This window comes from Protopterus annectens, chromosome 10.part0 (genome assembly GCF_019279795.1).
Source record: "Protopterus annectens isolate FY-2018-M chromosome 10.part0, PAN1.0, whole genome shotgun sequence".
In the NCBI taxonomy this organism is placed as follows: Eukaryota; Metazoa; Chordata; order Ceratodontiformes; family Protopteridae; genus Protopterus; species Protopterus annectens.
In genome coordinates this window covers 71523997-71551470 of record NC_056744.1, presented here as the reverse complement: position 1 = coordinate 71551470, position 27474 = coordinate 71523997, and the positions used below count along the sequence as shown (strand labels likewise).

The window sequence follows — 27474 nt, the reverse complement described above, 5'->3', positions numbered from 1 at the left end:
CCACATCTATTACCTATTGCATATCCTTCACTCCATGCCATCTTTACAGTTTCTGTCTCTATATTCCTTTTGGAATTCCCTCTCCATATTTATAGCTGTACTACTTGGGCATGGACAGATATATTTTTATCCTCCAGTGAGAGTTTTCATCATCAGTCACAGGTAAGCTCTACTATCAGTCTGTTATATTCTGTACTTCCATCTCCTCCCCAAGCATAACATCAGCATCATACAGGGACATTTCCCTAACTTGTATGTAAAATTGCAGTTATAAGATCATGGTTTACAATAACTTTACATCAAATAAACAGCAAAATATTTTATATTTTGAAAAAGTATGTTATGCCAGTATAGACCCTCCCTTTCAATAAACTCCCACACATTAAAAGTCCAGGTTTACTTTAAAGAAAAATTCTTATGACCACTCTCTGGAATGGACAGGCATTATGTACATGCATAACAACCTTTAAAGTACACCAAGTCTTGATATAAAAGTACACAAATTGCACACCTGCACATTTGCCTCATCTAATCACATGAAAGTAAAGCCTCATCTAATCACATAAAAGTAAAGCCTGTCTCTTCAAAAGCAGCAAGAAACAAAATAAGTCCAAAAAAACAAGAAAAATTTGTAGGCTCCAAAAAGGAAAGCACTCTCCAACAGTTTGAATATTATTAATATTGAGGAAGAGCTAGGCTGGCTTGAATACTGTTGGCAAGTAAGGCTTAATGCCTGCTTTCCACCAGGGCTGAATAACAGAAAAGAGTTTCTGATGTATCTCAAAAGGAAAGGATTAAAACACTAGCATAGTGTTTTTGACCAAGTGTTTGTGTGATTTTAAGTCAATGGTATTTGAATATATGTTTTATTATGGTCATGTGACTTAAAAAGATCATGTAATTTTTTTATGCTATTTAAAAGCTGAATTTGTCTAGTTATTTCAGTCTGAAGAAGTCCCTATGTAATTTAAGTGAGACAAAAGTGCTAACTGGGGTTTTATTTGTACTTGTCTACATTAAACTGATGCTTTCCTTTTTGGAGCCTGCAAATTTTTCTTGGTTGTAATACACCTGTCTATCCCAACATCCCTGCCTGACTTCTTTGACTATATCTCACCTCTGTCATTTCATCTTTAACACTTTCTACAGCATGGAACCACTGCACCTTTAGCACATACAAGAAAATAAATTGCAGTGATGAAACGTCATCAGTAAGTCAATAACCCACTAGTTTTCCCACTGCGCAACTTGGTCTTACTTTGTCCAAATGGTCAATGCACTTTCAGCACCTTATCCATCAATAATGTCCTTCTCTTTGTTTCTAATACACATTGCTAGCTTTTCATTCCAAAGTACCTGCTTTCTGCTGTCTTCATGCATTGTCTACCACCATCTCACTAAACTCAGAGACAATCACTGAGCCTGAGTCCTTCTAGAGATTCATTGTTTCCTCACTGGCCTTCAAAGGGGACCTATCACAAAACTACTCCATATTGTACCTCCCTCCACCTCAAGCTCCTCCCTTCTCTGGTCTGTAGCATCACACCTCTTTCTTTCCTTACTCCACCCTTCACCTGCTGGGGATCTTCTCCCCTCCATTTTTTCTTGCATTTCTTCCCAATCTCATACCTTTTTATATCTTCCTTATTTTACATTCTTCTGCACTCCTCTCTTATCCTTCCCGGTGCCCTGATACACACATATACACACATATACACACATACATACAGACACACACACACACACACACACATATATATATATATATATATATATATATATATATATATATGTATATATATATATATATATATATATATATATATATATATATATATATATATGTATATATATATATATATAGATATATATATATATATAGATATATATATATATATATATATATATATATATATATATATATATATATATATATATGTATTATATATATATATATATATATATATATATATATATATATATATATATATATACATATACAGACTTATATATATATATATATATATATATATATATATATATATATGTATGTGTAAATATATATGTATGTATATATATATATATATATATATATATATATATACATATTAATTTACTATCAAAATTTGGAAATGCACTCAGTCGATTCATTATTTCGTCGAAAAACAATGGCGAAAATTAAAACGTTTTTCCATCCCAATCTCGAACCATGTTAAAGCCCAATGTTCGGTATTCATTGTTTTGAAAATGTGCCTGTTGAACTGCACTTGCCATCCAGAAATTGATATTCAAGTTTCAGTATCGTAGGTTTTGATGTTATGCTACTCGACTGAGTGCAGTTCGAATTATGATACTAAACTATGTATTCATATGTTTGTGCTGTATGTATGTATGTATGTATATATATATATATATATATATATATATATTTATGGGTTTATGACAAAGGATTGAATCACACATCACAGCACAAAAAACTGATGCTTTCATTTAAAAAAGCAACTTGCAAAAATAGCAAAAGCATGAAATATTGCAAAAGGAAAACACTTTCCTTTTGTGATTCCTTAAAAAAATCGTACCATTACTTTTAGACCAATTTTTTCTAAATAGTGGCGGTATTATGGAAATGTTATTTTTAAGGTATAGGATAGGGTTGGTGATTTGTTCCCCTGTAACACCTTACAAATGTACTAATGTCTGCTCACCCTAACACTGTCCCTACCCCTAACCCCAACCCTATGCCTTTCCTTAAGAAAAAAAAACTTACCATAATGCAACCACTATAAGATACTCAAGTACACACCACATCCATCATCACATACACAAAACTCTAAATATGTCCACTTCCTTAGTTCTTCTTCTTATCTTAACTGGAAACATTCATGTAAATAGTTTAGGCATGAATGTCTACAGCTAGTAGGGCATTCAGAAGCCTTGCATCTATAAGACTGCTATGTCCTTAAGGGCTCATTACATATATCTCATGGACCTCCACAATAGGAAGTTTAAGGTATTATGCAGTGAAGACTCTATCTTTGCTGGGTCTTTTTTTTAGTATATAATACATATGTTTAGCCATATCATATACATATATATATATATATATATATATATATATATATATATACACACACACACACACACACACACACACACACACACACACACACACACACACACACACACACACACACGTGTGTTAATAATATCCACTAATGTGTGCATTAATGTTTTTGTTATTATTTATGCACTGTTTTGGGTAGGAAATTGTCATGTATTTGAATGTTTTGATGTATTGAAACACATATATTTAGTGTAATAATAATAATGCATATTTTAGGGCCATAGAGAATGTTGAGTAATATTATTGTGGATGAAGGATGTGGTTTACCTAACTGTTATTTTGATTATTTATGTAAATTATGTGATGTGACTTTAAATATTGGCTTATTTAATTCTTTCAGCAAGGGGATGCACTATTCCACTGATGACGCCAGGGGTGAAATCGGTTTGGATCTCACTTGTTTGTGTTGCTGGTTGCCTGCTACTACATTGTGGATTATTTTTATAATACATAAAATAATCTAAATTACAGCCAATTGTGTCATTTTTGGATACCTTATTTTAAGGATAAGGTTATAACTTTTTTTCAGTATATACTCCATAAACACCTTCAAGGTGTTTATGGAGTATATACTGAAAAAAGTTATAACCATTTAATTAGAGTTCGGGGATTGCTGAGCTACTGCATCTTCTATATGATGTGCAGTATCTGTCTCCTGCTGTGCAAGTTCTTGTTCTGAAGATCTCTGATCATGCTGCATGTAGGGAAATGGCCGATATTTGCTCTGATTTCACAGGAAGAACTCCGGTTAATTTCTCAAGCTTGTGTTTTTGGCAGTGCTGGTAATGAAGGCTTGTATGTTACAGAAAATAATGAAGTTAATTGATGAAATTTTTGTATTGGAGGCATTATAAAAGCAATCTGATAGGATTCGTTCCACATCTGAAGAAGTAATTGAAATGAAAACGTAGTGTGTGTACAGCATTAATGTCTGTCTTGCTTGCTGAATAAACTCATGTTTTTGCACTATTGCGTGGAGTCTCCGTTCCATATTCAGGGTACCTGTGGACTTCTTAGTGATTTTTGGTGCCTTGGTGGACTTTTAAGTATAAAATATCTCTAGATGTTTGTGCAGTGTGTATATAATACAGGAAAAAGGCTAAGCAATCTATTTCTATTCCCTTCTTGCTTAGGTCAAAGCTAAAGCATTTTTCCTGACTGATCCATTCTACCTTGCTAACAAATGACTGAATAAATAAATAGATGACCATTTGACCATTAAGACTTTTCAGAAATATAAATGGCTCTATCATCATACAACTTCCAAACTAATGCTCCTGTATAACAGCTGTGGCTCAGAGATTAAACAGAATTGTTATTTTAAAGCTTTCAAGTTATCATTGTCTTAAATATTCCCTACGTACTGCACCTACCATAGTCATTCCTTCACAGCAGTATGCTTTGTGGTTGTTGTAAGTATTTAAGTAAGCACATGTTCACTGACCATACACAGCACGATGTCTCCTATGCAACTACACTCCTGGGCAATGCATTTACATTCACACTTTAATTAACATTTATATAATCAGATACAAACTGAATATTTAAAGATTATTCTGAAATCATTACCAAGGTAACCACATCCATATACAATGCTATAAACTTTAATTATATTAATTTTACACTATTTTAGGAAACTATCGCTCACAAGTTTTCATCTAACCACACCAGCCAGCTTACCGATAATGATAGCATCATTGCTTCCTGACATGAACATGGATGCAGACTTGGAAGACAGCTGAAAGTTCTTTAGTGACAGGAATGATGGAGATTGCCCGTAAGCTTCACTACCAGGCACTGACAGGTAAGATGCGGGTGATGGAGATCTTGAAGAAGACATCAGACTCTCAGGTTTTGTAAGATGGGGATTCTTAACAAGCACCCACACAAATCGTTCCATTTCTGGGCGCAGCTACAAAAGTAAGAGCTTTCAGTTAGTGGCTGTGCAGTTTCTGGAAGCAAATTCCTAAACAGTTTCTCAAGCAAAACACTAAATTTCCAGTATTAGAAGATTATGAAGAATTTTAAATAAGACAAAAGATCATATAGCTGTCTCAATTCAGTCGTGGTCTATTAATACACTTTAAAACCTAAGAAGTTGCAAGTGCCTCAGATTCACCTTCCAATGGTTTTACGGTTATGCCTTAAACATGATTTTGTTTTGTAATACTCATCAAAAACATATAATGACACACCAGACAGAATCCTGATAATATGTGCATAATCAGTTTTTTTTAAATTCGTTATTCTTAATTTTTATATATACTTTGTATTAACTTATATCAGTGTTTAAAATCCAGCTTAAAAAAAGAATAGATTTCTGAATTCACCTTAATGATACACTTTTGACTAATACTCCATATAAAGGGGAATTAAGAAAGATTCTCTTCACCCAGCTTGGGATTGTCAATTAGCGTGACACACAGAATCTCCAATTTAGAGACATGGTAAAGCCACACAGAGAAACACTTCATTATCATTCATTAAAATGTCCCTGAATTAAACAATGCATTGTCAGACCTGACTATTCTAGTGTTCTTATTAGTACATGCACCGCAGTAGCACAGGCACGCACGCACGCACACACACACATACAAAACCTCCATGGCTCGATTATACTTACCTGTAGCGATCATGATAAGAGTTACGATTACTCCCATAAGTGTGAATGGGTTAACAGTGCTCAATTTTTCCTCTCAGAGAAAAATAAAACTTGGCAGAGTGACTCATAGAACTGTTCTGAGAAGTCATTCTAGAGTCACTGTCATTTCTGGGGAAGACCACAAAGCTAATTAACCTTAGTCATTTCCCCAGACTGCAGCATTAGCATGCAGCTTCCTGAGCAAGACCGCTTTTAGAGTGGCCACAGCCAGGGGAATTCCATAGTGAGAGAGTGGCCTTTGAATCAGAAAGGCTTAATGCATTGCAGGAATCTTCAGAGTTAAGGCTTCAAAATCAAGTTAAGCCTTTCTGAATTCCTGGGAATGACCTGACAGAGTGCCTCATCAAATCTTTCTGACAAGTTAGTCTGGGGTCACTGCCATTTCTGGGTGTGGCCAAAACACAGAGGGCGGTCTTGCTAGGGAAGTGGCATTCTAATCCTGATTAAAGCTGTTTTAACTACAACTTCCTGACAATATGCAGTATGCAATTCATAATACTTTCTTTGGTTAGATTTGCGATATACCACTATCCTTTCATGTTACAGCCTGTATTATCTATTTTATATTATTTTGCATGACACACTTTACACTGTACTCAGTATGAAAAAAACGCCATACAATATGGCAATATTATTGTCTTTTACATATCAGTTTGCACAATTCCCTATTGTACCATTTTAAATAATTAACATGTTGCTCTGTTATATTACAGCCATGACAGTGAAAGATATTCTGTAATTCACATTTATGAATACATTATGACCATTCGAGCTGTAAATGAATCTTATACATAGGGTCTGTAAGGGGGCTTACAGTTTGCCTTAGGCTTCATATTAGCTTTAGGAATGCTATTTATATCCAGTGATTTGCTAATGATAAAGTGAAGGGTGAGTCCTCTAGGATTAGAATATACCTCAAATGGAAATAAATACATTTTCCAAAAGCTACTTATCAAACATAATCTTTGTGACTGCAGATAGTGTACTGCTTTCCTTCATGTCTTTTAAGTATAGTGGCACCTTGATTGCTCTGTTTATATCCCTTATCCATTACAGTAAACAAATGAAGTGTTTAAAATGCAGCAGTCTTACGCTGAAGACAAAGCATTCTCCTGTTCCGAAAAAATTTGAACCTGCTCCTTCCATCTTTCTCCTCTCTTTCCAGTCACTGGGAAGAAATGCACCACAAACCTGTTAAGAGACAATGAGGACTATGTTATTCATTTGAGAGATGTGATATAAATCTCAGAGAAATAATTGTAGATAAATTTAAACAGACTTCTTGTATTGAAATAAAAATTACTCATACTGCCCCAGGTAAAACAAAACAGGCCTAAGCAACAATTCAGAAATGCAAAATATATTCCATAATTAACATCTAATGTCTTAATTCAGAATGTTACTGATATGTAAATGTTTATACAGAAGAAGAAAGAGGTCTGGACAATATTACATACACAATAATTGGGAGAAAATTATTCAAAAGTCAAGGACTCCAGAAATCAGTTTACCCAGCACATAGGTAAACAAATAAAACATGCAAAGATGTCACAAGCTGTAAACCACTAATTAATGCACATTAGGACTGGCAGTCAATATTTAATAAAGAAGTAAAAATTAAAACAAAAATTGCTTTACTGCTTAGCTATTATAAAAATAAAAACATGAACAAGCACAGGAATCTATCTAGTTCCAACCTTGCCATCACGAGTGTTGAGGAAAAAAACAAAAAAACAAAGAAACTAGTGTCTAAAAACTTCATTGATGAGCTCAGTCACAATAATTTCCAAAAAAATCATGAAACCCAGGTAGTGTTCCAAAGCTACAAGTCTTTATTCATCACAGACAAGCGATCCTCAGTAACAAAAAAAATCAGAAATATTTTAACAATGTTAAATATATCAGCTGTTATATACTTAAAAGTAGGTGTAGAAAATGTACATATTGTTTAATTTTAAACCAGCCTATTCAACGTAAACTGGATAAACAGGGCTATAAAAGTGCATTTTTAGAACAAGTACCCACCCCCACACTTAGGTCAAACTAAATCCTAGTTAAGGAAAGAAAACACTACTGATTTGTTAATTACTTAGTTTTTAATCACACTAATACACACGGATGGATATTTACTGGATAATATTATTAGACAGATGTATTTTTTATATTTATAGTATTCTAGTTAGAATATGTTAATGATTAGATTGCTATGTGTTTTTTCTTGATTTTAGTTGTTGTCACAGACCTGATGAAGGCTTCATTGCATTAGGTAGCTGAAAGTGATTTTAGTTAAAAGTATTTTTATGTGTATGTTATGCTTTTCTTATTATCTGATTTTGGAATGTGGGTTGCAAATAGATAGGTAGTGTTTTCCTTAACTAGGATTTAGTTTGTTAAAATATTTATGATTTCTTGTTACTGAGGATCGTCTGTCTCTGACGAATGAAGGATTGTTGCTTTGGAAAACTACCTGGGTATCATAATTCTTTGCCAATTATTGTGATTGAGCTCATCAATGAAGTTTTAAGACCACTAGTGTAGATCAGTATGTGTGTATGTACTTTTAAGAAACTATCCAAGGGCTTGCACAAGTATATAAATACTCAGCGTGTACAAGCTAGACTGTTATTTTTTAGTAAGCTGTTGAGATGTAAGCATCTACGTATGTAAGGTCTATCTGTTAACTAGTTCATTTGCACTTTATGATGCTGCTTTTCATCCTGATGTGTTTCTATGTATTAAAGCATCTAAAAGAACCCCCCACCTGCTTGTCTTATGTGTTAGAGGCGAACAAGCGACACAGTGTCAGAAGTGGCATGTCTAAAGGACAAGGTGCCAGAAGTAGCATGTCTAAAAGGACATTGGATCAGAAACTGCATATCCAAGGGGCATGAAGTTAAAGGCAGCTTGGCTAAAATGACTAAAGGCACTTGCTTAGAGCTGGAGGAATATAGATAAGTGAATCATCCCTAAAATGTGCAGACTTTGCAGAAATGAATTTCAGGTATTAAAACTTGCTCGGCACTTTTCTCATAATATGAAACAGGGCATACAGAACGTTCGGAATGATTTTCGCTTAAACTGATATGTATGATAGTGATAAAAATATTCAAATTACTACGGAAAATGTTTGAATAAAGTCTGAATTGCATCAAATGAATAAAATAAGGGGAAACAACCTGACCGCATTTTCACAAAGCATGTATTTTTTGTATTAAGTAAAGACATCTGAGTTTTCAGAAGTGTATAAAAGTGTTTGCATGTTTGTGCAGTGTTACAGTAAAGCTATTTTGCAAAAGCTCAGCCATTACAGGGCATCTGTCACAGAATACAGCCATTTCAGAGCATATTTCACAAAGTACAATATTTCAAAGAGTTTATTGTGCATTTGAATGTTATTACAAGCTCACAGAACAGTTTGTTCATACATAATTACAAAGGCCATGTTTTCAGTGGGTTTATATATACTTTGTGGGCACGGCAGATGGATTTCTGAAACCCAGTGCACTTGTGTTTGACAGTAATACTGCTGAGAACTGGAGATTGTTTGAGCAAGAGTACGACATTTTCATACAGGCTGCATTTTCTGATAAAGATGACCATACAAAGACAGTTATTCTGCTTAATTTAGCTGGGTCAGAAGCCATAGAAAGGGAGCGTTCATTTGTGTATGCACCTGCTCTTTATACAGGAGAGGAGGAAGACCATCATATTGCTGTACCGGCTGAGTCAAGGGAGGACCCAGAGTGCTTAAAACATAAATTTAGAGAAATGTGTAACCCCCAGACAAATGGTCCAATGGAAAGGCATTTATTTTACACAACGGATCAAAAGCCTGGCGAAACTTTTGCAGCATATATAACTAACCTGAGAAATAAAGCTAAAACATGCAGATTTGGTGATTTAAGGGATGAGTTGATAAAGAACAGACTTGTGTGTGGTATTAAAGATGATGCTGTGAGAAAGATTTTGCTTCACGACAGAGATTTAACTTTGAATAATCCCATTGAGATTTGTCAGCTATATGAGCTTACGGAAAAGCACACAAGTATCCTTACAAATGAGAAGCTAGACGGCACAGTGACACAGTTCATGTTGATAGTATGCAGCATGTTATTAAAAGAAACAGGCCAAAGCACATGGCAGCAGCTGTAGCCCCGGCAGCATTCACTGGTAAACCCCAGAACTTTCTAGCAGATTCCAGAGTTCGCACAGTCTCAGTGAAGCATAAGAGTGAGTCAGCAAACTCAAAGCATGGGCCCCGTCCTAGTTTCATTGCCAACTGTTATAATTGTGGTAGAAGCCATGAATCTAACAGGGAAAATTGTTTAGCTTTTGGTCAGCAATGCCACAAATGCAATAAATGGAATCACTTCAAAAGATTTTGTAAATTAAAAGGCCCACATTCTTTCATTAAAAGAGAACATTTTAAGAAATGACTTGATCAATTATACAATGGCAGCCTTACTTTTTATGTTGATGGTGTGTCAGTGCTTCATGAAACAGTCAGTGCAGTAGATTTAATGGCAAAGAATGAAGTATTTTGCACTGTTTGGATAAATGGCAAACCCACAGAGCTCAAAGTTAATACAGGTTCCAAGTGCAATGTTATGTCAGCAGAAGCATTTGCTATAGTGTGTAAAATTGAAAGGCTTGATTTGGCAACGTGTGTGAAGCTTGTTGCGTATGGAGGTGAAGAAATTCAAACTGAAGGCTAAGTAGTGCTTTCATGTTACTCTGTTGGAAGAAGCTATGACTTGTTATTCTATGTGGTCAAGAGGCACGTTCAGTCATTACTAGGGCTAAAAAACAGTTTGAAAATGGGACTGCTTTCATTTAATAAGGAAGTCCACTATGTTAGCTTAAATGACCACTACTCTAATTTTGCCCAGTACATTTTTTTCTACCTATGCTGATCTTTTCGAAGACAAACTAGGCAGACTTCCAGCTCTGTACTCCATGAAGTTAGATCCAGTGATTGATCCAGTTATCAGGCCAGTACGTAAAGTTCCAATAGCCATGCAGGACAGAGCCAAAGCTGAGTTAAATAAAATGGTGCGACAAGCTGTGATTTGTCCAGTTGAAACTCCAACTGAATGGATATCTTCCATGGTAGTAGCTCACAAGAAAAGCTCAGATTACATCAGAATATGTACTGACCCATAAGATCTGAACAAGGCACTAAAAAGACATCATCATCCAATTCGCACAGTCGAAGAAGTCACAGCCTTGATGCCAAATGACACTATTTTTTCTGTCCCAGATGCAAAGAGTTAATTCTGGCAAATTCAGCTTGACAAGAAATCATCATTGCTCAGTACGTTCAGTACTCTGGCAGATACAGATTTTTCAGAATGTCATTTGGGATAAATTCTGCAAGTGAAGTCTTTCAATGAGCAATGGAGGTATCCTTCTGCTATTATAGTAGATGACATACTAGTAGGAGGTTGTGATGAAGCAGAGTATGACAGAAACCTCAGAAAAGTTCTAGAAAGTGCACATCAAGTGAATCTTAAGCTCAATCCACAGAAATGCAAATTCAAGGTACAAGAAGTTACTTATGTTCATTTATTTACAAGTACATGCCTACGACCCGACCCTTCAAAACAAACAGTCATGCTCAAAATGCCAGCACCAGACTATGTTCAAGCCCTGCAATGTTTTCTTGGCATGGTCAGCAACCTAGGCAAGTTCATTCCCGACTTGAGCCAACTATGTATCCTGGTCTTGGTTAGAGCAACAGCAAAGAGCATTTGATGTCCTGAAACAGAGAATTGCTAGTCCACTAACTGTCAGATACTATGATGCTCACAAGCTAGTTACACTTTCCTGTGATGCTTGGAAATTTGGTCTAGGTGCAGTCATTCTACAAGAGGATCAACCTGTTGTCTGTGCATCGAGAACTCTTACCCAAACTGAAATGCAGTACGCCCAGATTGAGAAAGAGGTTTTGGCAATTGTGTTTCCATGTTCAAGGTTCCATGATTATGTTTATGGTAGACCTATCGAGATCAAAACAGACCACCAACCTCTAGTCACTATCTTGAGAAAACCTATGCATTCAGCTCCAGCCAAACTGCAACGTATGATGCTGAGATTGCAAAAGTATAATTTCAATCTTGTTTACAAGAAAGACAAACTTCTTTATCTTGCTGATACATTATCCAGATTGCCTAGAAACACCACAGAACAGCATGAAAATAAGAACCTTGATTTTAAATTCATGGAAGTGAGACATTTTTCTTCCACACGTCTTGATGAGCTGAGAGATCACACAGCCACAGATCCAGTTTTACAAATGCTCAACCACTTTATCAATCAAGGATGGCTGTCAAAGCAATCTAGTTTACCTCAAGAAGTGCAACCTTATTTTCCATACAAAGATGAGATTTTGTCTGACAAAGGTATCATTATGAAAGGTCCAAAAGTAACTGTTTCAAAGCCCTTGCAACAAGAGTACAATACTATCTTGCATCATGGTCACCCAGGTACCAACTCTATTAAAAGAAGGGTAAGAGGTCTAGTGTTTTGGCCTTCTATGTCACAAGACATTGAGAGAGCACTTTTATCTTGTTCTGTGTGTAATAGTACAAAGCCACATCAACAGAAGGAACCACTTCAGCTTAACCAGATTCCAGAACTACCTTGGTCGACAGTAGCCACTGATATTTTCGAGTGTAATGGTCAACATTATCTAGTGTTAGTAGACTCCTACTGTAATTGGTTTGAGATTGACCTGCTTCCTAACCTAGCATCCAGTACTGTCACTACTGATCCAAAAACAAATGAAACAGAGTCCAAACTGGCCGAAATCTTTTATTATAAAATGTAAGCACTTTCAGGTTAAAAAACCTATTTTAACCTGAAAGTGCTTACATTTTATAATAAACGATTTTGGCCAGTTTGGACTCTGTTTCATTTGTTTTTGGATCTGTTTTTACAAGAGGCTCGAAAGGAGTCCTTAAGGGAAGCTAAGAGGCTTGTGTTTTGCTACTGTCATTACTAAGATGAAGCATCATTTTGCAGTGCATGGTAGTTCGCACAAAGTTATTTCTGACAATGGCATGCAGTTTACAAGCCAACAGTTTAAAAGATTTGCTTTAGAATGGTTCTTTACTAATGTCCTAAGCAGTCCTAAGTGCCTGCAATCAAATGGTTTGGTAGAAAATGGTGCAGTTCAAAGTGCAAAACAGTTACTTCAGAAGTCAAAAAGAGATAATAGTGATGTTTTCCTGAATCTCTTGAATCTCAGAAATGTTCCTCGTGATAAACATCTTGGTTCACCTGCTCAGGGACTTCTATCGAGAATAAACAGAACCACATTACCAATAAGAAGTCAACTGTTTGTTCCATGTGTCAAGAACAACAGGTTAGCAAAAAACAATCTGTTGAAGAAACGTTTAACCCAGAAGTCCTACTATGATATGACCAGCAAACTGCTCAATCCATTATGAGAGGGAGAAGTGTTAAGGATGTAGACGTCCAAAGGTTATGAGTGAATTGGTGTCATGAAGAATATTGGGTCAGAGCCAAGACTGTATGTTGTGGAATCAGAAGGAATAATTTTTAGGTGGAATTGGAAGCATTTGAGACCAGTGACCGAGCCTATACCACAGCATATAGCCTGTGAGAAAGACTCTTTATCTCAGAGTGAGTTGTCTGGTGTTCCAATTCCAGAGGAAGTTCCAGACGACATTCCTGTTCCTGTGATGAATCCAGAAGTTCCTGATATGAGTTGTGCATCACAGACTGTCCCTATTGCTAAATTTAGACTGCACTATTATGTTACGAGATATGGTCACATCTCTAAATCCTGTAGCAGATATGAAGCAACTTGCACATGAACATTGTGTTTTATTTCTGAGATATATAATAATGCATGTCTAACTTGAATATTGTTTTTTCAAAGGGCAATCTTTTTAAGATGAAGGATGTATATCAATATGTGTACATGTACCTTTAAGAAGCTATCCAAGGGCTTGCACAAGTATATAAATACTGAGCAAGTGCAAGCTAGACTGTCATTTTGTAGTAAGCTGTTGAGATGTAAGCATGTATGTATATATCGTCTGTCTGTTAACTAGTTCGTTCATATTTAATGATGCTGCTATCCATCCCGAAGTGGTTCTATATATTAAAGCATCTAAACGAAACCCCCCAGCCTTCTTGTCATATGTGTTAGAGACAAATGAGTGACAACTAGTTTCTTTGTTTTTTTACTGGCTAGGTATTAGACACCCACAGAGTGCTATATAAATGCAAAGTACAAAACAGAATGTGCCCCAAATCTAGATACATAATTTAGTCTTTCCCCATCCAGATATAATGCAGAAATAGTGTGTCACTGCATCAGTTAGGCTTCATGTCATAATGCGAGTGTATCATTTTATTGCTGTTTATTTATTTAACATTTGTTGATCAGGAAAGTCTGACTAGGACAGAGCCTATTTTCAGTGGAGGCCTGGGGAGAAATGGAGGAAACCCACTGCAGACTCCACTCAGAAGGACCCCCAGCCGAGAATCAAACTGGAGAACCTCTTGATTTGAGGTGACAACGTTAACCGCTGCACCACTGCAATAAAAAATGCTAGGATTAATATTCTAGTATTTCTTTTTTGTCTAAGGTCTAAATCCTTGCATTGCATTTCATTCATTAATGAAACTGAAATACTCTCATCAGATTGCCCCAGTGCATCATCATCAATGAAACATTATTTCAGTCCCCAAAAGTAAGTTCACTGGTTACAGTTTTTGTTTCTCCAGTTCAGTAAACCACTGACTGCCTTACATACCTTATTGTGGATTTTTGATGGGTGATCTATTTCCTCTCACATCCCTAAGAAATGCTGTAGATGAATCCACAATCCTCCAATCTGCCAGTAGGTATACATGCCATATGAGTGTATGTGTGAGAGTATTTGTGTGTGTATGTAAGTTACATCCTGTGACCGACTGGCATTCTATCCTGGATTAGTTTTTTGGTGCTCTGCACTTTGAATGTTGACATAGGCTATGACTATCTGTGACTCTGAATTAGCTAAACAAGTATCAGAAAATGAATAAATGAATAATACACAATTCAATACAGACAATGCTGATATTATTACAAAGACATTTCCCTCCTGTGTTGCAACGTGCTGTCTAATGATGGAGACATCACCAGCTTTTCAGTTTTGAAGTATGTACATTTACAGATGAGCTCCTGTAAGCACTCCCAAAGTTTACAATTTGCAGAATAAAGTATTTAAATGAGAAATCGTTGACATTTACCAGAATATCCTTAACTGAAAGCTGTGAAGTTACTGTGAAATGCTTCAGTCAGGTGTATTCATTAGTCCTTTGAAGAACCACCATTATTTCTCTGGTTTTGAAATTATTTAGACTGCATTATGTTTATGGTTTACACTCCTTCGGCACAGCAGCCTACTCATCAATGTATAAGTACTATGACATTAGTCGTAATCTCACACTTGTCACACAAGCAAAAATATTGTGTCATACAGTGTACATATTACACCAATAGGAAGCTATACAGTAACACTTGTATTATAACTTCTATACTTAAATTTTCACCACAAAATTAAAGGAAGTCTAAAAGGTGCATGTTAGTGTTGCTGAGGTGATAACATTGACCTAGGGTCTAGAAATCAGGTAGAGAAAAAAACACAATGTTGCTTGTGTTCTTTTCTTTGCACTATGATGCAAACCCTAATTGATACAATAATGTATTTGTGTTATTAATGTCCTTAAATTTTAACAGGCTTCACAGACCTTTTGTATGAAACATCAGTGTTATGAAGCATAAAACAGAAGACACAGAAAACTGAATATCTTCCTAACAGCATTCTTGAATTTCATGTCTGAGTATTTTGAGGCTTTATGTCTCACATCCACTCTAAGTTTTTAGGGATGCAAAACCATTAATCTCCATTAGGGTTATATGATAAGGAAAGTCATAATATGGAGTTACAGGATTATACCTGTAACAAACCGAAATGCTGCCAGCTAGCTGGAATTTTGTAAATAATTCTATGTCATTTGTGAATATTAATATGATTTTTATAGAAATGTAAGATTTGTAAATATTCATATGTCATTTGTGAATATCAACATGATTCATATAGTTGTCTTACAAATGTAAGAGAACTATATGTTATGTGTATATTAAACAACTGGTACAGAAGTGTGTGTTGAAGAGGGTTTGTATAGTACTGAGCTTCAAGGATGTGTCCACAGTGTACCCTACTGGAAAAGAACAGAAATGTATATAAACTATATACCTGTGCAAATGTAGGTTTTAATAGTAGAAACTGCAACATACAGAGTTAACTTGCAAAAACTTCAAGAAAATAAGTTGAAATTAAATTGTTTTGCGATTGTGTTATAAAAGTTAGTTTGAATGCAGCAAGGAGACAGGATGTCTAGAACTCGGGTGCCTTCTGCATTGTTTTGTAAGTGTTTTATTGTTTTATGTCTTCTAACAACTATAAACATCTGAAATATATGTATTTTTCACACAGAGATTTCACACAGAGATGTTAAATGTTGGACACCGGAGTTTAGCCTGGGAATTGAAGATATGTGACATAAAGTGATGTCAGCCAAGCTAACCCAGCAGTAAAATTTGATATTAATTTAAGAACTCTCTCAGAGAGAGACTGGGCATTTTGTATTTTGTCTTGGACCTAACAAGAACATCCACTCATCATCATTATCTGCACTTGCTCGTCTGTAAATAAGATTTAGGGCATAGTATCTCTCTTAGATATAGACAGGAATATAGTAAAGATTAGCTTAGATTTTTCTGTATTTATTTGAGACTGTCCTGCAATGCTGGTTTAAAATATTTCTTGTGATTTTGAACTTTGAAGTTACTGTGTTGTGTACTGAGTATTGTATTGTTCTTTTTTATTTATTATTAAATATATTTAAACCTATCTTTGTGGCCAATATTCGTGAGACATATTTAAGCTCTGAGAGTACTTGCACATGTATTTGGTGACACCGTACAGGCCACGCCTAAATAACCTTGCTCTTGGTCAAAACTACCATTTGGATATAGTAACATTACACAGTAGGATTGGACTCCCTTTGTAAGGGCCTTATAGTAGCTAATAAGCAAGAGTTGGCTGGTGGCAGCTGGGGCTACCTCATATTTTGGGCAGAAGGGGGCATAGCTAGCAAGCCTGTGCCAGCCTTCCCAGGTGTGTGTGTGTATGTGCTTGTATGTAAATCAAATCTCAAAATGTGTGTGTGTCAGCTAATTGGGCAGGGACATGAAGTACTGGTTGGACAGAAAGGGTGCTAGAGGTCTTAGCTTGGCCACTCGGCTGAAATCTCAACCTTATAGCTGTGCCAGTGGGGAGTCTTACTGGGGATCTGGAGAAGGAGGAAGAAACCAGCCCCAGACTGACTGTGATCTCTGTGTGCTCTTAAGGGAAATTGTACTTTACTGTGTGTGTACTTGTCATCCTCCCAGTGTGTACATCCCCCACTGTTGCCAGTGGTGAGGATTGGGGCTCCTTGATTACTGGGCCAGTGCAGGGGCATTACAATATCCATACCCAGTTCACCAGTGAAGTATATTGAATGTTTTTTATAAAACATTACTAAGGCAGCTCACTTCAGGAAATGTTTTTCTTAACTAGAATTTAGTTTGATCTAATAAGTAGTAGTGTGTGGGGGTGGGTACTTGATGTTCTAAAATGTACTTTTACAGCCCTGTTTATATTGTTTGCCATGAACAGGCTGGTTTAAAATGAAACAATATGTATATTTTCCACATCTGCTTCTAAGTATATAAAAGTGATATGTTAAATATTGTTAAAATTTTTCTGATTTTTTGTTACTAAGGATTGCTTGTCTGTGATGAATAAAGGCTTGTTGCTTCAGAACACTACCTGGGTTTCATGATTTTTGGAAATTATTTTGACTGAGCTCATCAACAAAGTTTCAAGGCCACTAGTTTTGCTGATTTTTATTTTTTCCTCAACACTCGTGATGATAAGGCTAGAACTAGACAGATTCCTATGCTTGTTAAATTTTTTTTTTGCTTCAGAAAATGACTTCCTAATTGTTGCAGTCATTCATTGCAAGCGTATCAATGAGTCAGAATGAGTATAAAGCTTAGTACCTGCTGCAAAAGGAAAATAACCTACAAATCAACAACTTTAATAATCAACAATGGTAGCAACACAATAATCAACAACCTACCAGAACAAACATTACAGACATGTGTGAAGCCTGGTTAAAAATGATTTACATCTCCTTAGCCTGAACATCCCTCACTTCATACCTATCTGTAAAAATAAACAAACAAATTTGTGAAAGCTACCTTTTGTTACTTAAATCTCACCCGATATTCCATATAATAGATGCAACCTCTGGTTCATATGAAATTGCCCCAAATGGATCCTAACTAAACTCTGTGCTATCTGTATTAAACAAACTTTGTACCTTCTTTAAATGCTGTTCTCTACCCTCAACATCAACATACAATCGTAAGTACACCCGCGGTATGGGCCCCTCTAGCCCTTATGGAAAGCGGCTGAAACTAAGTCTTGGTGAAATGGTGGGAGCATTATCTAGGCTACAGTTCGTCTACTGGATCAACTGCCTAGAAGGAACCTACAATCCTATAAGTTCTGGTCCCTATAATTTCTGCTTGCTTGCATACTCATCACTGTTACTGTGTGAGCAAGTCGCTTAGCCAAATCAATCTTTCAAAAACACCCTTAAAAATAGATACTTGTGGTTTGGAAATATTATTCCTTGCTATTGAGGATTAAAGATAAGAACTGCACTTTACACTTAGGACTTTTATGTCAGGATAGTGAAGTTGCAAACACCTTTGTATCTTTTATTATGTGTTGGATCACCAAGCTTATGTTACTCTGTTATTGCGGACATTTTGTCAGTTTTACATCTAACTTTCTCTTCTATGACCCTTATATATTCCTCTAAGTGAAAACTGCTGGTGTGTCCATTACTATGCTACAAATATTAAATGAATAAATGAACATGAAATAAATAAATTAAACAAATGTGTTTGAGAAATCTTATTTTTATCACTGCACATATATCAGAGCATACAGCCGACAAACTGGACTTCAGTAACTACTCTCTTCTTTCTTACAGACATACAATAGCTCATGTAATCTAGTTACATTTGCTGCTAGATACTTGTAAGTTCATAGGTTGGTACTAGGCTATCGGCCCTAGGGCCTGTACAAGCCTAGCCATAACAATTCTCTGGCCATATTTACTTCCCTGGACCCCTGTCTAGACGCGATCCCTGGGGTAAATTTCCTATCTCCCATCCAGTCGTCAAGGTTCCTTTTGAAGAGGGCCAAGGAGGTGCTCTGCTTGACATGTATGGGCAGTCTATTCCAGAGTATGGGGAGTCTCTGGGTCTGGAACCTATTCCTCCAGCATGTTTTGTTCATTGTGATGACAAGGTTTAGGTCCCTGGTCCCTTAAATGGACTATGATTATTATTCTGGGAAGTCTTCTTTTACAGTTTCTTGATACCAATCACATAACTTTCTTAATGGTCAGATAAAATATTTTTATTTATTTGTGTACATTTGTTCAAAAAGATAAGACTATTGGACACAACTGTCCCTTTTCGGGGGCAACCTGAGAGCACTGTCTGGTAACGTGACCTGCTTAGAGTCACACAATGAGCAAATGGAGATAGAAAGAATCAAACCCTGCACAGGAAGCAGTTTGTTAACAGATCAAAGTGTTAATGCTGAGTGCTAACAGCCCAACCAAATGTTTTCAAAATAGAAAATGTCAGAATGACAAAATAATAATGGTAGTAAAATAGTTTAATAATCCATGAAGTAGATCTAAAAGTGTTGGGGATTACTGAAAAAAAAAAGGCGTATATACTTTGAGAAAATTAAATTGTATGCAAACTCGAGAGAAGGTAACTTATTTTCTGCTTTCAAATGCTTGCATTTTTATGGTTCATATTACTTACTTCCCCTTCGATTGTTTTGAGGAGGAGAACTGTTGGTGCGTGATCTTCACAGCATGCATAAAACCTGTGAAAGTTATTAAATAAAAAAAAAAAAATTGGTAAAACATGTAAAGGTAGAACATGTGCCAAAAGAAAAATCAGACTCTTGTTACTGCACCAAATTACACTAGCTAAACTAGTTAAAGGTTGTGCAATGAAATTTTATGACATTTGAAAGTGCTAATTAATTTATTAGAACTAATGAATTAAGCAGAATATATATATATATATATATATATAAAATATATAATATATATATATATTAATATATATATATATATATATATATATATATGCATGCATGTGTGTGTGTGTGTGTGTGTGTGTGTGTGTGAGGGTGTGTATATATATATATATATATATATATATTTTTTTTTTTTTTTTTATTTCCAGCAATGTCATGTCCTTGAGGGTATTAAGGTCTTTTAAAATCTGTACTAATCACATATATCATAGTTTCCAAAACAAGTATGTGTGATCAGATAACAGTGAAGTCATTGTTTATGGTTTCTCAGACAAACAGTTTTAAACTGTGCTGCCTACGTTTTGGTATTTAATTATACAGAAAGTAGGTAGGCGTAGCCTAGTGTAACATGACTAGACATGATCTAGTCATATCATTTTGGAGTGGTCCTCACATGTGTGCTAGGTTATAAATGTTGCCACCATAATCTGATTACGTCTGTCAGCAAAATGTTACAAGAATCAAGTAAAAGATTAAATAAGTGGAAAATATTTATATTAGTGGGTTTTCTCCTCTATTTTACAAAACAGCTAAAAAGGCCCACACTTCATTTGTGACTTTTTTTATATAAAAAATTAATAATATTGAACTTCATTAGCATAACACAGCAAACATAAACGAGACAAATAGTTTCTAAAGTCTGCAGGTAAGGACTAGGCATTGACACAGACAGAAAGACACACATACACACATATACGGTTTCACTTCATAATCTCAAATTACTGAAATCCCGAATTTCAGTAACCCGAGACTATAAAGTCGAACCATTCACAATCACGAACATACATACACCATACACCACATAAAACACACACACCATTCCACCCACAGCACACAAACCACACAACCCCCACACCCCCCTACTTATATATACCAACTCTGAGGTTGCACATAACATAAAATAAAAAACTCACACCACACCATCCTCCACTCGCTCGCGCACAAATACACATCACACATACACAAACACCAACAAATCCAACACTCACACTTACACCTCCCTACCCTTACCCACACGTACAACGTACAAAAACACACACAAACACTCACTCACCTGCAATCTCAGGCACCGTGACATTACATGCGACGTACAGGAAATGCATAAGTGCGGATTCCAGATATTCAAATTCACTCTTATGCACTTTTGGCATTCTGGTTTTCGCCGTCATGATCTCGGGTTACTGAAATTCGGGATTTCAGTAATTCGAGATTATGAAGTGTACACACACACACACACACACACACACACACACACACACACACACACACACACACACACACACACACACACACACACACACACACACACACACACACACACACACACACACACACACACACACAGGCTTAACTTATATTAACATAACAAAAGATTCATTAATAAATTGGTGTAGTGATCATAAGGAATTTCTGTTACAGTTAGTTAGTATGCTATATAAAAAGCCTCAAATATAAAAAGCCAACATTTGGATCTGGCAAAAACCAACATAATGTGAACCATTCAAAACTTCATAAAAGTACATCTCTTTAAATAAATGAGCAAAAAAGAAAGATTAGTTTAGTTAGTATCAAGTCAAGAAAATTTGATTTCGAAGTTAAGAATTCCAGATTTGAGTCTCATTTATTACAATATTTTCCATAAGCACTACTGGTAAATTGCTGCATAGTCTGGTGCCTTAATCTGTGGTAGGACTGCAGTAGTGGCAATATTGTGAATTCTGCTCAAAGATGTGTACTTCAGTAGTTTTATAGCTGTATACACCTGCTCAAAGTTGCATTCCAATGTCTTTCTGTTTACTTTGCTACTGTTTTTCCGTTCTTTGCATCTGCCCCATCCCCCACTGAGACATTTCTGAAGTTCTAACAATAGGACTACAGCTCCAGTTTGATTTTTTTCTCTACCCTCCTACCCTTATCTTTTTGCATTTTTTATAGGCTGTGTCTGCGGCTTCTGCCCCTTATAGTACTATGACTTCCAATGTCCCTCCTTCTGCTCTTTCATTGCTATTGTCTATTGTGTGACCTATTTAAATACTTTCCCACCCATTGTTTTCCGTATATCCATAATACTAAGTGTTCACTCAGCATACCAGTAGTGCACTTGAGTAAACCTCCTTTAGTACAAGTTGTCTTCTGGTCGTTTTTCCAGAGCTCCCATCTGCTTGGCACCCCAGCCACCGTCTGTGGGAGTCCTGTGTTGATCCTACTCCATCCTTGGCTAGAAGAGATTTATTTTATTGCTTTGCACTTCAGTTAACTGTTTAGAGTGCTACTGCTTTATCTGTTGATTTCGCCTTTAAATCATTCTAAAGGTCCCTAATACTTGAAATTGCCTTGTCAAGGTAGTTTGCTTCAGTTGTTTTGTTGCAGTATTATACTTGTAAGCAACCTTTTTTGGTGTTTTTACATCAAGAGGTTAGCAGTGCCCTGTACAGACACAAATACCCAGAAATTAAAGTTTATCTATAAAACTACCCTTAGAAATGAAACCTGTAACTTAGTGTGGCTAAAACAAAGCCACTGTGCAGAGAGAAGCTTAGGGCAGCTAGTTTGCACATTAAACAGCACTATTATCAAATCTTAGTACAGTCTAATCTAGTATAGTGTCAAAACCCAGAGACTACCCAGGGGGACCTCTGTATAACCCAGTCCATGACCTACCATAGCCACCTAAATACAGGTCTTGACAACATGGATATGCAATTTCCAAATGTCTCAGTAGCTAGCTGGTAGATAAGGGTATCCTGAGACAATGTAGCAATTGTGTTATGTTCATTGACAACTACTTATTTCTTAAAGAAACAAACACAGTATGCAAGAGACGTGCATATACAATTTCACTGGAGGCAAAAACCTTGCATACAAACAAGAATGTCAAAAACACACACACTACATCCATCGCACACAGTGTCCACCACACACATAGACCAACTTATGCAGAGGCAAGAAAATGCAATCTTTCTAAACCTCAGCTACCCCATAAGCCTATAAATGTCAATGCCTATCCTGTGCAATCTCTAAAGTACTGACCATTGTATAACACACAGCTGGCTGAATCACCAGGCTGAACAAGGAGAAGACATGATTACTTGTTTATCTGGAACCAGGATCTGCCAAGTTATGCATGTAGTCAAGTTACTACACCACACCAGTATCATTCTTACTTATTCCATGTGGACGTCAATGACCTGAGGCATACTTCCATGGATTATATGAAAAGATGTTATTGACCTCTCCAAATATGTGTATTAGGCTTGTATGTGCCATACACTGAGCAGCATTCCATCTTCACCAAGAATGATGTCACAGTACGAATAAAAGAAAACTGACTAAAATAATTGGCTAAGTTTCTGGTGTCTTTCCAGGGCATTCAATATCTATCAGCATGGAAGGACATGGTTAACAATGTTGCTTTGCAAAAGATTGTCTGCATCTATCTCCCCATGGCTTCTAAATATTGGCAAACATGTACTCCACCCCATAGAGCCATTTTTAGGCAATGCCTAAACAGAAACTCCACACTCTAAAAAGTCTCCTCACTCTGGAGAATATATGCATATGTGCTGTTACTGAGACATGGTTTAAATCTGCAGAAAGTACTCCTGCAGTTCAAGGCTTTAGAGCCTTTCACACATTTAGACCATCAGCTACACAGACATGGACAAAAGGTGGGAGAGTCTCCATCTGTACTGATAACAAGTATAACTGTGCTGTGGTTAAACAGGGTGATGCCCTGGAATTTATGCATGCGCAGCACTCACGTATAGTTGGCAAAGTCCTACACCATATCCTAGCAAGTTATAAGTCACCTGTATGTCCCAAGAATACCATAGCTTATACCTAGACCTACTGGAGATACTCACTATCAAACTAAACACCCTATTCATGGGAGAATTTAACTACCCCTCTGAAGACTGGAAAACCTACACTGCCTCATATAATGATTCCTGGGCTTTATTAACAGAAACACCCTTGATCAGATAGTGCACACACTCACCAGAGGTTCAAATGTACCAGACCTGGTACTCAACAATAAGGAAGAGCACTGCCCCCCCCCCTTCCTTGCCTAATCCTCAAGGGTGTCTCTTTAAAAATAAAAAACAAGTCTGTAACCTCAGCAAACCTTGTAACAGTTAGGAACTCTTCTAAAGCAAACATTCTATTAATCCATAGTTTGTAGAAATTCAATGCCCCTCCTAACCCTGAGTTCATAGCAACCTATGCGTAATTGTATACAGAGACCCTGTACAACCATATACATTGTACAGAGACTGCTGTTCTTACTAGAAGTAAACCCAAAACAAACTCTACAAACAAACCACACTTGTGTTATCCTAACCTTAAAAGGGTATATAACAAAAGGAAAAAAGTCCTAGCTAAAATTAGGAAGAGCAACTCCCATAATGATAGGAGCACTATAATTAAACTAAATAGGAAGCTAACAGGACCAAGTCAAACAACGCCAGTTATGGGGTCAAGATAGCCTCATAGGCTGAAGACAACCACAAGGCCTTCTAAGCTATGTCTGAAACCTAAAAGGCAGCAAACATCATTGTGCCAAATTAGTGCAGCGATGATGCAATCACAGAGTAGGGTGGTATAGTCAATTTGTCGCCTGACAAATTCAGCTCAAACTTCTCATCCCCATTCCCTCCACCTGCACTCATGAAATACCTATTTGCATAACTCTCCCAGCTATTAACAGGTCCTGGCAGTGCTTGAAAATGCCAAAAACACAGCCTTAATGGGCCCCAACAATATACTGGGATGCCTTCTAAATAGCTTGAAACATGACCTATCAGGGCCATTTGAGTCACTTTTCAATTATAGCCCCAAAACAAGATTTGTTCCCTGAGAATAGAGGACTACAATGGTTATCCCACTTTACAAAAGTGGACCATCAGTCAAACACAGAAACTACAGACCTATTAGTATAACAAGTCTAAAATCAAAGCTATGGAACAAATTATCATGGAAAAGTCACAGGCAACCTTCAGACACTGGATCCAACCCAGTTTGGCTTTGCCAAGGAAAGGTCATGCTTATCAAACCTGGGAGACTTTTTTTGAGAAGGTCAACAAGGCAATGATTGAGGGGAATATGGTGCATACCATCTACCTGCACCTAGCTAAGGTGACTTATATAATACCCACTGGGGTATAGTTGACAAACTCATCAAACAGAGCCTAAACCTCTACATGACTGACTGGATTGCCAGCTGGCTTACAGATAGGATCTAAGAAGTCGGGATTGGTGAGATCGCCTCGACTAAGAGACCGGTCACCAGCGGGGTACTTCAGGGCTCCATGTTGGGACAGCACCTATTTGGCATCTGCTTCTCAGAGGTAAAGGCTAATGTCAAGGCCCTTTGGCTGATCAAGTTTGCGGATGACTGTAAATTGGTAGCTATCATAGATCCCCCCCAGTACAAACAACTTACAAGAGGGTCTAACACAGACAATTGACTGGTGCTGAAGTCACGGATTAAAACATAATGTCAAAAAATGCATTATAGTGCCTTTTGGGAAAACTGCCACCCAGGCTAATTACTCCATTAATAAGAAACCCACAAGAGCTGAAACAGTGGTCAGGGACCTGGGAACATATGTAGACAGTAATCTGGCCTTTAATAAATATATGGACACGGTAGTAAGAAAAGTACTCTATGTTACCCAGCTTATAAGTAAGGGCATGGAATCTAGTTCCAAGAAAGTCATAGTGCCACTTAATTCAGCCCTTATCACACCAGTCATAGAGTATAATGCCCTCATTGGCATGGACCTTATGAAGATAAGTGAAGGCTGCCAGCCTAGCTAGATAGAATTTTGTAGATAATTCTGTCATTTGTAAATATTAATGTAAGCCACAGACTGTTCTCTTAAATGTGAAAAGAATGCATTGGGTACTGAACTGCAAAAATGTAACAACAGTGCACTCTGATGTAAGAAAGCTAAGTCAAACATTTTATGACTGTCTTTGATGTCAAAATTCAGAGCCAATACGTCTAGAGGGAGGCAAACTGCCTATTGTTTTAAGACCAGAGTTAATGGCTAGAATTTGCGTGTATAAATGTCCTTTATTGCTCTGGCTTCTGACCAGGTGTAAATAATGTAAATGTAGTTTCTGTTAGCCTGGGAACACCAGAGAAGTGTGAAAAATGATGTCATGTGAAGCAGCTCTGAGTTATCAATTTAAAGAAAGAGAATCAGAGAGCTCAGGGCATTTGTCTTGAGAACATCCAACATCACCAGCACTGCTTTGCTCTATATGTAAGTTATTTAGAACTATGTTTTCTCTTGGATATAGCTAGGAAATAATAAGATTAGACTAGTTTGTTTTCTGTGATGTCAGACCTTTTGCTACTGTATTATTTTAAGTATTTATCTGTAATCTCTGAACTCGTGACTAGCACTGTGTAGTAAGAAGTATTGTCTTGTGTTTTTATTATTTATTATTAAATATTTTTAAACCTTTCAACTGTGGCTGTTTTCTGTAGAGATAATTTAAGCTCTAAGAGTACATTGCATGTATATAGCGATACTGTACCAAGTCACTCTAATAAACCTTGACTGTTCAGTCGCACTTAGCATTTGGATAATAATATTGCACAGTAATAATTGGTCACCCTTTCAGAAGGGTCTTTGAGTAGCTGATATTAGTGGGTGGTGGCAGCTGGTACTACCTTTTAGATTGGGCAGAAAAGGGGCACAGCTGGAGAACGTGTGCCAGACTTCCCCAGGAGGAGTGTCTGTGTGGTTGTATACAACTCTTATCTCAAAGTGTGTGTCAGCTACTTGGGCAGGGACACGAAGCACTTGTTGGACAGAGAGGGTGCTTGAGGTTTTATCTTGTCCACTAGGCTGAGATTTGGACCCTATAGCTGTGCCAGTGGGGAGTCTTATTGGGGACCTGGAAAGAAAGGGAGAAACAAAGCCCCAGACTGACTGTGACTTCTGTGTGCTCTTAAGGGAAATTGTACTTTACTGTGTGTGTATTTATTATCCTTTCCCTATATAGACGCCCCTCACTGGTGTTAGTGGTGAGGATTGAGGCTCCTTGATTGCTGGGCCAGTGCATTGGCGTCACAGATCTGACCAGACATATGCAACAGTTGGAATGCCCACAAAGGATCCTTACCAAGAGAATCCAGGTTATAAACATTGTTCTATGCCAATTACATTAAAGCCCAATTTTTAAACTCTGTCTTGTACAGGTTACCGAGAACTGATCTAGGCCCAGCATACAAGGCATCGGATCCAGCTGTGATGGTCCTTCAGAACATCCACAAAATGAGCAGCATCAGAACCTCTATATCCAAGGCTTTAAATTTTGCTTGTGACATAAATAAGACATGTTGGTGAGGCAGATATATGTCTCTGAGGATCCTCATGCTCTGGAACAGGCTCCCTATCATGTGAAAC

General features: G+C 36.8%; 1 protein-coding gene across 1 annotated transcript in view; it reads right to left on the bottom strand.

Annotated features, from left to right (window-relative positions):
- The window catches only part of LOC122812774 (TBC1 domain family member 24-like), a 168270-nt gene that overhangs the window by 6927 nt on the left and 133869 nt on the right, over positions 1 to 27474 (bottom strand). The window contains exons 4-6 of the mRNA XM_044084847.1: positions 19771 to 19834; positions 6879 to 6977; positions 4805 to 5036 (exon numbers count right to left, since the gene is read on the bottom strand). Of these exons, the coding sequence (XP_043940782.1) occupies positions 4805 to 5036; positions 6879 to 6977; positions 19771 to 19834 (395 nt within the window). The remainder of the gene's footprint in view (positions 1 to 4804; positions 5037 to 6878; positions 6978 to 19770; positions 19835 to 27474) is intronic.